This window comes from Perca flavescens, chromosome 2 (assembly GCF_004354835.1).
Source record: "Perca flavescens isolate YP-PL-M2 chromosome 2, PFLA_1.0, whole genome shotgun sequence".
Taxonomy (NCBI): Eukaryota; Metazoa; Chordata; class Actinopteri; order Perciformes; family Percidae; genus Perca; species Perca flavescens.
In genome coordinates, this window is record NC_041332.1 from 23,800,433 (window position 1) to 23,813,492 (window position 13,060).

General features: G+C 38.6%; 2 protein-coding genes across 2 annotated transcripts; both read left to right on the plus strand.

Moving 5' to 3' along the window:
* The first annotated feature begins 461 nt into the window (after nt 1-461).
* On the plus strand, nt 462-1,814 carry LOC114562656 (D(1) dopamine receptor). Its single transcript, XM_028589220.1, has 2 exons — nt 462-1,187; nt 1,272-1,814. The coding sequence occupies exons 1-2, from the start codon at nt 462-464 to the stop codon at nt 1,812-1,814; spliced, it is 1,269 nt and encodes a 422-aa protein (XP_028445021.1).
* On the plus strand, nt 1,626-12,952 carry LOC114564419 (intelectin). Its single transcript, XM_028591753.1, has 8 exons — nt 1,626-1,856; nt 8,233-8,346; nt 8,461-8,619; nt 8,759-9,006; nt 9,890-10,048; nt 11,902-12,019; nt 12,321-12,427; nt 12,522-12,952. The coding sequence occupies exons 2-8, from the start codon at nt 8,235-8,237 to the stop codon at nt 12,663-12,665; spliced, it is 1,047 nt and encodes a 348-aa protein (XP_028447554.1). The 5' UTR covers nt 1,626-1,856; nt 8,233-8,234; the 3' UTR covers nt 12,666-12,952.
* The last annotated feature ends 108 nt before the right edge of the window (nt 12,953-13,060 follow it).

Below are 13,060 nucleotides of genomic sequence, written 5' to 3' on the forward strand. Positions count from 1 at the left end.
GTTATGAAGGGTGCTCTATAAATAAAAATTATTCATTACTGTAGTCTGATGTCGCCCTGTTAACAGCGCGTATTTAAGCCGCTCAGTCCTTTATTCTAATAGAACCTCTAATGATACATTGAGTGGGAGGGAGAAATAGGACGAAGACACTGGTAAAAAAGGGAATATTAAACAGTAATGGTGAATGAAAGTAAATTAACAGAAATAATTTAAAATTGCTTGACATGTTTGTCTTTGCTCAGATGTCAAACTTATCTCAGCGCTGCGCGTCACTGAGCTGTGTTGTCAGCAGTGAGTACCAGCTGGTGCTGCATGTGGTCCCCAGTAAATCTGCTATGTGCACGGAGCAGCAACACAGATCAGTCCGACTGGAGAAAAACGCGCGCTCTCTAATATTGCTTTTGTTTGTTTGGATTTCTTGTCCTTTTAGTTTGACAAATGGCCGAGCACTGGTAGATGCAATGAATAACACAACCGGCTTTGCGCTGGTCGGAGCCGGCAGCCGGGAGGAGTTACCGGCGCACCGAGCTTTAACGGGCTGCGTCCTGGCGCTGCTTATCATTTGGACGCTTTTTGGCAACTTCACGGTGTGCGCAGCAGTTTATCGCTTCCGGCACCTGCGCGCCAAAGTAACCAACATCTTCATCGTGTCCCTGGCTCTGTCGGACCTCCTGGTCGCCGTTCTGGTGATGCCGTGGAAAGCTGTGGTCGAGGTGGCTGGTTACTGGCCGTTTGGAGGGTTCTGTAAGACCTGGCTGGCATGCGACATCATGTGCTCCACGGCCTCCATTCTCAATCTGTGCCTCATTAGTGTGGACCGATACTGGGCCATCTCCAGCCCTTTCCTCTATGAGAGGAGTATGAACAAGAAGGTGGCCTCTGTTATGATCGGTGTGACCTGGGCAGTCTCCCTGGTCATCTCTTTCGTCCCCGTGCAGCTGAACTGGCACCGTGCGGAGATGGGTGATCCACATGGGGAGGATTTGACGCTTCTCGGCGTTGATGGGAGCTGTGACTCCAGACTGAGCCGCACATACGCCATCTCCTCGTCCCTCATCAGTTTCTACATCCCCGTGGCAATCATGATTGTCACATACACTCGCATCTACCGGATAGCCCAGATGCAGATCCGGATGATATCCTCTCTGGAGCGGGCGGCGGAGCACGCGCAGAGTTGCCGCTCGGACGTACCCGAACTTTGTCCTCACCTGTTCACGAACATCGGTGCCAACTCACATCAGCCTCATATCAATCTTCATCCTGATTCTCAGCGCTCCAATCAGTCACACCGGGAGCTCAGAGTCTCCATCAGAAAAGAGACGAAAGTCCTCAAAACTCTGAGCATCATCATGGGTGTTTTTGTCTGCTGCTGGTTTCCATTCTTTGTCCTGAACTGCGCTCTGCCCTTCTGTACCGGACCAGAGGACCAGCGGGGCCCGTACTGCGTCAGCGAAAAAACCTTTGATGTCTTTGTGTGGATCGGCTGGAGCAATTCGTCCCTCAACCCGGTCATCTATGCGTTTAACGCGGACTTCAGAGACGCATTCCTGCGCTTGTTGCGCTGCCGCGGACGAGGCTGCTGCGCAGCGGTGAGCGCAGCGGTGGAGACGGTGATGGCGAGCAACGAGGCCGGAAACCTAAAGCAGGAGAGCCCACTGAAACTGGACGTCTCCTGTGCCACGAATACCAGGGGAAGCGAGGACAGCGGGAACACAACGGTAACTGTGTTTTATCACAGAGCGACTTCGTCGGAGCACGTCACGGACACTCAGGAAAGCAACGACAAAGACAGACTGACGCAGATACCAATATAAGTGACACCATTTGCAAAGGACCAGGAAAAATATGCAAAGAAGGTAGATGGTGTGCACATCTGACCCCAGTAGGCCTGTAGGACAGAGAGAGAAAATAAGCATTTACACACACACAGTGAATTTACTCCCAGATATTTAACATCTATGTGTACAAAAAGCAGCTGCATGTAGACAAAGATGTTCCACCTTAGGTGATCTGATGATGACAAAATAACAAAATAACATGAGCATGGTACATCTCTGGGAATAATTGTGTTGGATCTATATTTTTTTTAATGGTGTGTGGGCTACATACTGTATAGCTCATTTTTGTTCACATGATGTTTACCCAACAAAGACTTTGTAGTCTAGTAGCCTAGTAATGTATTGCATTTTTTGGAAAAATTCAATGAGAGGATTACTACTCGTTTTCCAGTAGCAAGAAAAATATCGACAGGTCCAGATCTGGGTATAAACTGAGGCCTATCAGCAAGATTACATAAAATAGAAGAGGTGACTGGGGTTTATGATATTTTTTTCTGCAGTTAAATCGATTTAAAAAGAAACTCAAAAGGAAATAAGTAATTTCCTATTTCACCGTGGCACTTATTTGAGTCATTTTCTAAGAAACAGCTACATGCCAAAACAAAACAGAGTAAGGCAAACACTTGATTAGTTCAAAGTCTTGATTCAAGTTGGGATAGGTGTGCTCATCTCTCCCCTCATTTATTTAGTTTTAGATTAGAATTGATCTTGTACATGGATGATAATACACCTTAAAATCAAATGGTGAAGTAATATGACAAATTTCAAAAGTATTTTCAGATTAAAGGTTACCACAAACAAGTCAAATATCTCACCCATTTTACTGTGAAAACACTGACATACAGTGGATTTACCACTGAAGATGGGTATTGTTGGCTTCCATTCAAGGCCTTTCCCCATCATGGAGAGACAGGTCAGGATTTCTCTGAATCTCTAAAAATGGGATTATGTAACTAACTCACATTAGCACCTGTCAGCTGTGCATCTTGTATGGATGCACTGTGCACTCTGTTTCCCCTTTCTATCCCCTGAAAGAAACACACATGAATAATTTGTAAAGGTTGTTCCTGTGAAAGATGCCCTGACCAGTGAGAATACAGAAGCTTTTTACAGTGACAACTCTGCTCCATGATGAACTCTCTGCAGATTAACATCTGTTCATTATTGTTTAATGAGACACCCTTGTTAGTGTTAAATATGAAAGTGGGTGTTACAGCCTCAAGGAGGTACAAACCTTAATAGAGCCAACTATTACGGGATTCCCTCCCCCACTGCCACTCCCACACACACACACACACACACACACACACACACACACACACACACACACAAACACTTTATTACTGAGAGTTAGATGAGAAGATTGATACCACTCTCAGACATAAAAGCGGTATGGATTTTCTTTATCTAACTGCAAGAAAGAGAATAATTGTGTTTCCCAAAAATGTCATAATATTCCTTTAAAGTACACCACATCTTAAAGTACATCACATGGATCAGTGCAATAACTGATAGTCTTAATTTTTGTAATTGTTTTTTCTGAAAATGTATGCAGTTATCACATGTATAAAACTATTAGGCACCAGTGATAACATATTTGTGTTTATTCGGATTATGCAGGAGTGAGAAAACACAGAGATGGTACAGGATGCTGTATAACTGTTTGCAGAAGGGAAGCGTGTGCAGACTTTTGCTATTCGCTGTGTAATGGGCATGTAACCTACATAGGATATCCATCAGCTGTAGGCTTCTCTAACTAATGTAAGAATAGTCACCATACCAAAGAGGATTAATAAAACATAGGTCAAATACATTTTTAAAAATGAGTCTCCCTTTGCAGTCGTTGCATGCAGGTTACTGAGTGAGAAAAGTCATTACAGGCCTGTAATGACTTTTCTCATTACAGGCCTGACACGTGAAGTGTGTGGGGTCCTTTCTCCGAGGAATGATAAAGTAATTACATCTGTTAATAATGACTGACTAATAACTGTCCTTGTTTTTATTCTTCCTTCGTTTCATTCTCATGTCACACGAAAAGGACCTCGAAGTAGGTTGTGTTCGTCAGGGGGAACTTTTAATGGGCTACACCCGCCCACCTTGAATGTGTGAGAGTTAAATTAGTCATCGAGGCTGCAGGCAGGACAGAAAGCTAGAGTTTCAGAAGGCGCTGTTAATCGATTTGTGTAAGGTAATGTAGCTACTGTTCTAAAGCCTCAGCATACCGTATGAAGAGTTTTTGAACACTTCCCATTTTAATATGCATAGATATTGACTGGTGGATTAGCTTTGACTCTACTAGACTTCTCCTCTGATCCAGCTTGCAAAGTCTTTCTGTCCAAAATACCTTATAATTCCTTTCGGTCTCTTTGGGGAAATTGGATCAGCAAGTAGGCACAGCAGACTCTGACCCTGGTTTGATTTTTACATAATATACTATGACTTTTTTTTAATCCCTTTTTTGACATACTAAACTGACTTTTTAATGCATAATGAGAGAGAGGCAGAAGACATGCAGGAAATCGTTGCAGGTCGGATTCAAACCCAGGACCTTTATGTCAAGGCATAAATCTCTCAGTATATGTGCACCTGCCCACTGAACCAACCCGGCCACATATACCATGAATTTTTCATTACTTTTTTCGACATTAGTTATTTGGTGGGATGGTGTCTAGCACCAGAAAGTGGGCACTGTAGACTCTTACCCAGGTTCAATTCCCAGACCGGGCTGGGCCTTTTTTGTGGAGTTTGCATGTTCTTCTAGACTTTCTTTGACATAATATTTGACTTTTTATGACTTTTTTCAACATACTATACTAAGACTTTTTTATCACTTTTTTTGGACATACTATACTATCACTTTTTTATCACTTTTTTTTTGACATGCTATACTATGACTTTTTTCATCACTTTTTTTGAGATACCATACTATGACTTTTTCACCATGCTATACCATCACTTTTTCATCATTTTTTTTGACATACTATACTGTCACTTTTTTCAACATAAGTTATTTGGTGGGATGGTGAGAGAAGAAACTTCAACTTCATCAACCTGGTCTTCTGGTCTTTTTTTGACATACTATCCTCTGACTTTTTCAACATACCATATTATGAGTTTTTAATGGCTATTTTCAACATACAATACCATGACTGATTTCAACATATTTTATGTTATTGATTCCCACTCCGGGCTGGCCCTTTTTTTGTGGAGTTTGCATGTTCTTCCAGACTTTCTTATACTATGACTTTTTTTTTATCACTTTTTGTCGACATACTATACTAATACTAATTTTTTAACATAACGTACTATGACTTTTTAATGCATTTTTTCTGACATACTGTTTTCAACATGATTTATTTGATGGGATGGTGGCTAGTGCCAGTCCCCAGTCCGGGCTTGGCCTTTTTTTTGGGGAGTTTGTATGTTCTTCCAGACTTTCTTCGACATACTATACTATGACTTCTTTCACATACCATACCATCACTTTTTTAATGCCTTTTTCGAAAAACTATGCTATGACCTGTTGACTTTTTTCAATATACTATACTAAGACTTTTGCATTACTTTTGTCAACATACTGTACTCTGACTTTTTTATGACTTTTTTTGATATACTATGACTTTTTTTATTCCTTTTTTTCGACATACTATACTATGACTTTTTTTGTCAAACTATACTATTACTTTTTATCACTTTTCTTTAGCATACTATACAATTACTTTATAATGGCTTTTTGACATGCTTTATTGATTTTTTTACCACTTTTTTTGACATACTGTAACATGACTTTTTCATGAACGTTTTCGAGAAACTATACTATGACTTTTTATCATGTTATTCAATATACTATACCATTACTTTTAGATGACTTTTTTCAACACACCTACTATGACTTTTCAACATGATATACTATGAGTTTTCTTTTTTTAAACTTAAAATATTCCACTTTTATTTAATACTTTTTATTGTCACTCTTAGAACAAACAACACACAGAATTACACACACATGGAATGGAACTAGCACATCTCCAGCTACCAGTCCACACTCCACACTTTGGTCGTGTGGTATGTCGTATGGGGACTTGAACCACGACGCTCCGGTTCCTAACCCTAGTCAATTTAGTTAAATCAAGTAAATTATATATGTCACTTATAAAGTATACAGCTACAGAGGTTATGTGGATGTGTATGTGTAAAGCAGTTTAATTATTAGTGAACGCCTCTTACAGTGTCCGTCTAACCTCTAAAAATAGATCAGAGAAAGACACACAGAGAGAAAAATAGAAGTCATGGTTTGTGTGTTACTGGTCACAAAAATGTCCTGATACATTTAAGAGGAAAGTGAAATCCAGTGCAAATCAGAATCAGTAAATTGTAAAAGAGGATTTGAAATTTAATACAATAACACAAAAAGCTGAGAAATAAAAATCACATTATGATTGGTCAAACGAGGACATTCCAGTGGTGAAAGTAACTAAGTACATTCATGCAAGTGCTGTACTTAAGTACGATTTTCACCAGCTAGTATATAAAGAAATTAAAATTAGCTTAGATTACACATATATATTGTTCTAAAAATAGCTGCATAATGAGTACTTTTACTTTTGATACTGTACTTCAAGGATATTTTGATGCTACTACTTTTGTACTTTTAATTAAGTAAAGTTTTGAATGCAGGGTTTTTAACTAACTACTACTTGAAAGGAGGGTTTGTTTGGGCACTGTGGTATTGCTGATTTTTACTTAAGTAAAAGATCTGAGTTATTCTTTACCTCTTTGATTACAACAGAGGAGAGCATGTTGTTTTGATACGTCCAAAATTTCGCAACAGTAAAAATAACATCCAACAACAGTAGTTTATGTTTAACTGGTTCAGCTTGGCTAATACTGTAAACTTTGCTCTCACAAGAGTCTTTCAACCCAGGACAGAATTTACATCACAAGTGAATTTGCAGTTTTATTGAGGAAACGGCTAAGATTGACTAATTTTTGTTCAGTTTTTTTTTTTTTATGATCAATTATTTTTTTCAGGTTTTTGATGAAAATTTTCAGTCGAGAGTACGGTAAGAACTGTTTCTTCACAGTCCCTGAATGTTGTCTCTGTTGCTTTACTGACTAGAAATGACACTTGCACATATACTTATGTATTTACTGCTTTTGGTTTTAATTCTCACATTTACATCAAAACTAATCAAAGTTCAGCTTAATTTCACACTTGATTTGGTATTCATAAATATATAAAGCAAAGAGGCTTAGCTGTGTTGTCAGCAAGGAACACAACTTATAATTTTCTAACTTGTTGGACCCACAGAATATTTTTGTTATGAAAATATTACGAATATTACAACCCACTGTATTGTATTAACTGTAACTCTATTATGTAATGTAATTATCTATAATGGGAGATCTATATCAAGCTGTTTAAGTATAAGAGATTTTGGAGATTGATGAGAAAGTTGCATGTACATGTATGAATGTGACATTAAGTTTTCTCATAGAAATATTGTTTGACATGATCTATTAGTGTTTGGATATCATTTTAATAGTAAGATTGGATCATTATAACCCTAACCACAAGCAAATTGTTATATATATATATTCTCTCTCTCTCTCTCTCTCTCTCTCTCTCTCTCTCTCTCTCTCTCTCTCTCTCTCTCTCTCTATATATATATATATATATATATATATATATATATATATATATATATATAAAAAAATTTGCTATCTACTAACTATGTTAACAACTTACTAATGAAGGGTTGTGTAAGACAGTGATTCCCAACCAGGGGTACTTCTGCAGTTGCCAGGGGGTACATGGGAAGATTGTATCCAACTACTGCAATTTGAACATTTTGAAATTATGATTTGATGAAAAACAATATATCAACATATTAACATTAAGTCAACAGTAACACCTCAACTCTAGATGTTGCAGTTCTGTGAGAGAAAACTAGTTAGCAAGCAAGCACAGAAGTTTTAACAGGTAGGTAAAGGAATGGCTAAACAGTTCAAATGATTAGTTGTAAGTACTGGATAAATGGTTGTAATTGTTGTTTACAGTAAAAGTAACATTATGGGATAAATTGTCAAATATTCAGCTTCATTCTAAGTAGTAGTAACCTAGTAGGCTAGTAGTACTTTGCTGCTAACTAGTAGTTTGCTGATCAAACCCACCGTAATACTGATGGTTCAATTGTATGAGAAACAATATTCACTTTTATATGAATAGTGTCATACATTTTAAAAATGCATTGGGAATCGATGAAGGGTACGTGAGTTCATCTGACAGGGCTGTGGGGGTACCTCAGACCCAAAAGGTTTGGGAACCACTGGTATAAGGGATAACACATGGCATCTTTCAAATGTTTTAATATATTTATATGTTTCTTTACAGCAATGTTACACCACACAGTTTCGCTTTTAATGGTTTTGGTGTCAGTGGATCATGTATCCTTTGCTAAGCGTTCATCCCTTTCCCTTTTTGAAGCTGATTATTCTTCAATAACAGGTAAAGGAAATACAGAACACACAAATGTACAAATTCCTATTATGCTCTTGCAGTACTTTCCCACAGCACTGCTGTCTCCTTTTCATATTTTAACAAATTTGACTTCATTTTCAGTAAATGAGAATCACACCGTCACAGAAGCCATAAAGGATGTTAAGAGGACTCAAGCCCTCACCATGACAAACTTTGATCATTTGGACAAATTAAGGAAGAGGTCCGCATATGTTGCAAGGAGCTGTAAAGAGATCAAGGACAGATATAATGAACAAGAAGGTGCTTCTTCTGACAATACTTTTAAACTTAACAAATGTTATTGATCAACATTCTTTCATTACAGTAATTCAAAGTGTTGCTACACTCTGAAAATAAAGATTTTTTTTTTTTACATTAACACTAAGTGTAATATTTCCAGATGGGTTGTACTACCTGACCACTGCTAATGGCATGGTCTATCAGACCTTCTGTGATATGACCACTGCGGGAGGCGGCTGGACGCTGGTGGCGAGCGTCCATGAGAACAGTGTTTACGGAAGGTGCACAGTGGGCGATCGCTGGTCCAGCCAGCAGGGCAACAATGCTGAACTTCCAGATGGAGACGGTAACTGGTCCAACAGAAACACCTTTGGAGCAGCAGAGGGCGCCACCTCGGATGATTTTAAGGTACAACTTGATGATGTGGTGGAAAGTAACAGTAAAAGTGCATTTACACTGTACTGCATTTAAGTAAAAATGTTCAGGTACTTTTGCATCTATTTTCTGCTTTCTACTTCAACTCCAGAACAATTCAAATGGGAATATGTTACTAGTTAATTTCAGATTTAAATTTTACATTAAAAACACATGATCGAATTATAAAATACAACAAGTTGTGTCTAGACATCTCAAACATGACAACACTATAGTCTTGTCATGTTTGAGATGTCTCCCTTCTCACATGGATTCACTTGAATAACTGTTGATCCATTGATCATATATTTCCCAAAAAAACAAAGATTAGAGAAAGGTCCAAAATATGAATACATATTTTCTCAAAAAAATACTTTTACTTTAGATACTTTGAGTACATTTTGCATACTTTTACAGCTGACACTTTAACTACATGAAGCTGATAATACAGTTATGTTCCTTGATTTTGAATGCAGGACCTTTACTTGTAATGGAGTATTTTTACATTGTTTTGTTGGTAATTGAAGTAAAGAATCTGAGTACTTCATCCATCACTGCAGGAATATTGTACACAAATGGATTCATTCTCCCGCTCTCTTGCATTAGTAGATCTGATATCTGGATAAGTACTTCTGTTCACCCTCCCACTGCTTCAATAGATGAACAGTAAAATTAAAAAGTGTATCTTGGGAATGGGTTAACTTACCATAAAGAGAATTTGTAAGTCTATTTACTTTTTGGGAAATTTAAAGACCCTGCATACTCACACAGGTGTTTTTGATTACTCTGGATAATTAGACCCCTCAAGTTAGAGTTGGGAGGAGCTATGCAGGGAATTATGTGATATTACCAAACTAAATGAACCAAACTTTCACAGAATCCAGGTTACTATGATATAGTGGCAGAGGACATGTCTGTGTGGCACGTTCCCAACAACTTTCAACTGGAGCACTGGAAGCTGTCAGCCATCCTCCGCTACCACACTGACAACCGCTTCCTCCGCCTGTATGGAAGGAACCTCTTTCAGCTCTTCAAGGTAATGTGAAGCTATGTTAAATTACTGTGGTAGAAAGTTACTAAGGACATTTATTCAAGTACTGTACTTAAATAGGTACTTGTACTTGAGTATTTCTATTTTCTAAATATTGTACTTTTAACTCTACTACATGTATTTCACAGTGGGAGTTGCTAGTTACTTTGCAGATTCAAATTAGTAATTCAAAATATATTTAACATAAATTATATTACATACATGGGCAACCTGGCAGTATACATTTGTTAAAATTAGCTCCAACTTTACCAGCTGCAACATTTAAGTGATCCTTACACATAACTGCATTACCAAATATACAATATAATCTATTCTGAAGTAGGCCATTCTGCATTTTGAGTACTTTCAGTACTTTAGTACTTATTTTGATTCTAATACTTTTGTAGGCTACTTTTTAAGGTTAAAGTTATAGACTTTTTAACAGATAACACCCGACTGTACGTGGGGGCTAACAGTCACCCTCTGCGAAATCCATAAGGCTACATGGAGCGTAACAATTTGAGATTATTACAGTATCCCACTTATTCTATGGCCACTTGCCAACAAAATGCCATATGTAACCAAATAATTCATTTACACATACATTCAATATAATTTCGAGGCAACATCCAGCTAAACAGGAAGGGGTTCACAAAATGTTGGTTGAATAAAAAAATAATCCTGAAAAGATTATGCTGTGTTCCAGGGGCGTCGGACTAGGGGGAAAAAGGGGACTGAACACCCATGTGAGGAGGGCCCAAAAAAATGCTAGAATAAATAGCTGTGGATGAGGGGAGGGGCCCGTAGAAAATGCCTTTCTACAGGGCCCACAATTTTGTGCTACGCCCCTGCTGTGTTAACACCAAACACATTACTCACGCAAGTGAGATAAATTGTGTTTATTCACATTACTCGCGCAGCTTTTCCGTCATCAACCTTGGCCGAAATAACCACTATTGCTGCTTTGTACCAGTTGTGGATGTCCCAGATGCGCCCAGATACGTCGTGTCTGGGTTCACAACATCATCCAAAGGCGCACACAGCTTGGTGAATTTGACCGCCCACGGAAGGCTACAATCATTCTTTCCTCCACTTCTGATTCAACTACTTTATGTCCGCAACGTCAGGAGAATGTCAACACTGACAGGCTTTCGTGACGCAGCGGCACACGCATTTTTACCTATGCGAAAGTTTTTCTTTGCATTGACTTTGTAAGTAATTGCGCTTTGAAGACACAATTAGAAATTTACTTTACGGTTTGGATGCCCAGATTCACACAAATCAATATAACTATATAACTAGTTGTCTAGACATCAAGGTCAATGTCTATATGGAGAGACCTGACATGGTCTAGGAAGGGTTGCCAGATTTTATGGAATTTCCGTTCTGAGAAACAAAGGGAATATTTAATTTTCTCCAATCTCATAAAATGAAGCGCATCCTTTATCCATTGAGAGCGAGACGGGGGACAAGGGCTTTTCCACCGCAAGAGAATGGCACGCCTTGCTAGCAGTGAAAGGCAACAAGCTCAGCAAAACAGGGCGGTAGTGAAAGGCTAATAGGTAGGACACCAAACAGGGCGATGTGTGTGGTTATGGTGAGGGGTGAATGTGATGGCTGGGTCAAAAACGCATGACCAGAAAGGAGCAAGGGTGGGGCAAAACCAGAACATGTGACTGAGATTGGCTGGACCTTGGTGACATTTGTCACACACTGTTGGCTATCTTTAACTACAGTTTATTTTATATGGAACTGAGATCAAATGTCATAGGTTACTAAAAGTTAATTAGCACTTTCCAGCCAATCAGAATTAAGAACTCTCAGTGGCCTTGGTATATGACAATAATACATTCTTCCAGCAATATCCAGTGAGATACAACGTTGGCTCCTGCAGCAACAGAGGGCCAGCTATTCCCATTGTGTACGACCACGGAGACAGAGAGTCGACCAGAATGTTATATGGACCCAATCCTAGAGGTAAACACCTCCTGTAGAAGGAATGAAAAGGAAGATCATATAGAGCTTTCTCACCATTATGGATGTGTGTGGATATCAATCTGGATTGGTGCTTAATTCATTCATAATTTACTAATTTTTATCACATTTTCCAAAATAGTTAGGCTACTGTATAAATTTACTACAAAAACAAAGTGATTAAATATTCAATTAACTTTTTAAGGTAAAGGGTTGTCCTTCAATTATAAAATGGTTAAGAAATCAACTAAACTAAATTAATCCTGCTGTAATCAAAATCATGTTCTTTATGTTTATATGAAAGGGGAGTTTGAAGCAGGTTTCATCACATTTAGAGCAATAAACAATGAACGTGCAGCCATGGCTATCTGCTCCGGGGTCAAGCCGATCACTGGATGCAACACTGAACACGTGAGTCCATCATCACACGTCTGCTGTCTGTCAAAAAACACAGCAAATTAAACAGTGTAATAATACGGTTGTTATTGTGTGCGTGTGTCTCCAGTACTGTATAGGAGGAGGTGGATATTTCCACCCTGACCAGTGTGGGGACTTCCCATCATTTGACTGGGACAGACTGGGAAGGGAGCAAGGCTGGAGTGCTTCCAAAGAGATGACTGAGTCTGCTGTTTTACTGTTCTACCGCTAAGAGGGTTATTTGTAGCCTACATGTAGTTTATGATGTATTAAACATTTGAGTATTATGACATGTCAGTCTAGTCAACCATCACAGTTGTAGCCAAATAGATTTCAGTTCAGGTAAAGTCAGGTTAATTTGTAAAGCTCCTAATCACATTGTATCTAAATTTACATGGCAGGAACCTTGGGTTTCTGCTTGTGTTGTTGTTCATAAAGAAGATCTAATATCACAGTAAACAGTCTTTTGTAATTAAGTCATACACCAGCAGATGGCGGTATTAAACTGCATATTAAAATAAAATATTAAACTTTGGCATTTATTTATTGAGAGAAAATGCTACAAAGGTCTCCAGCGGGACATCTTAACCTTCAACCTAAGGTATTTGAGTTGAGTGTCTTTGTCTC

Bases quoted from the DNA above. Each gene is read 5' to 3' on its own strand.
- LOC114562656 (XM_028589220.1), top strand. From the start codon at position 462: ATGAATAACACAACCGGCTTTGCGCTGGTCGGAGCCGGCAGCCGGGAG. The intron at 1,188-1,271 runs GTACCCGAACTT...CCTGATTCTCAG, and splicing joins CGCAGAGTTGCCGCTCGGAC to CGCTCCAATCAGTCACACCG.
- LOC114564419 (XM_028591753.1), top strand. From the start codon at position 8,235: ATGTTACACCACACAGTTTCGCTTTTAATGGTTTTGGTGTCAGTGGAT. The intron at 8,347-8,460 runs GTAAAGGAAATA...CTTCATTTTCAG, and splicing joins TGATTATTCTTCAATAACAG to TAAATGAGAATCACACCGTC. The intron at 10,049-11,901 runs GTAATGTGAAGC...ACATTCTTCCAG, and splicing joins ACCTCTTTCAGCTCTTCAAG to CAATATCCAGTGAGATACAA.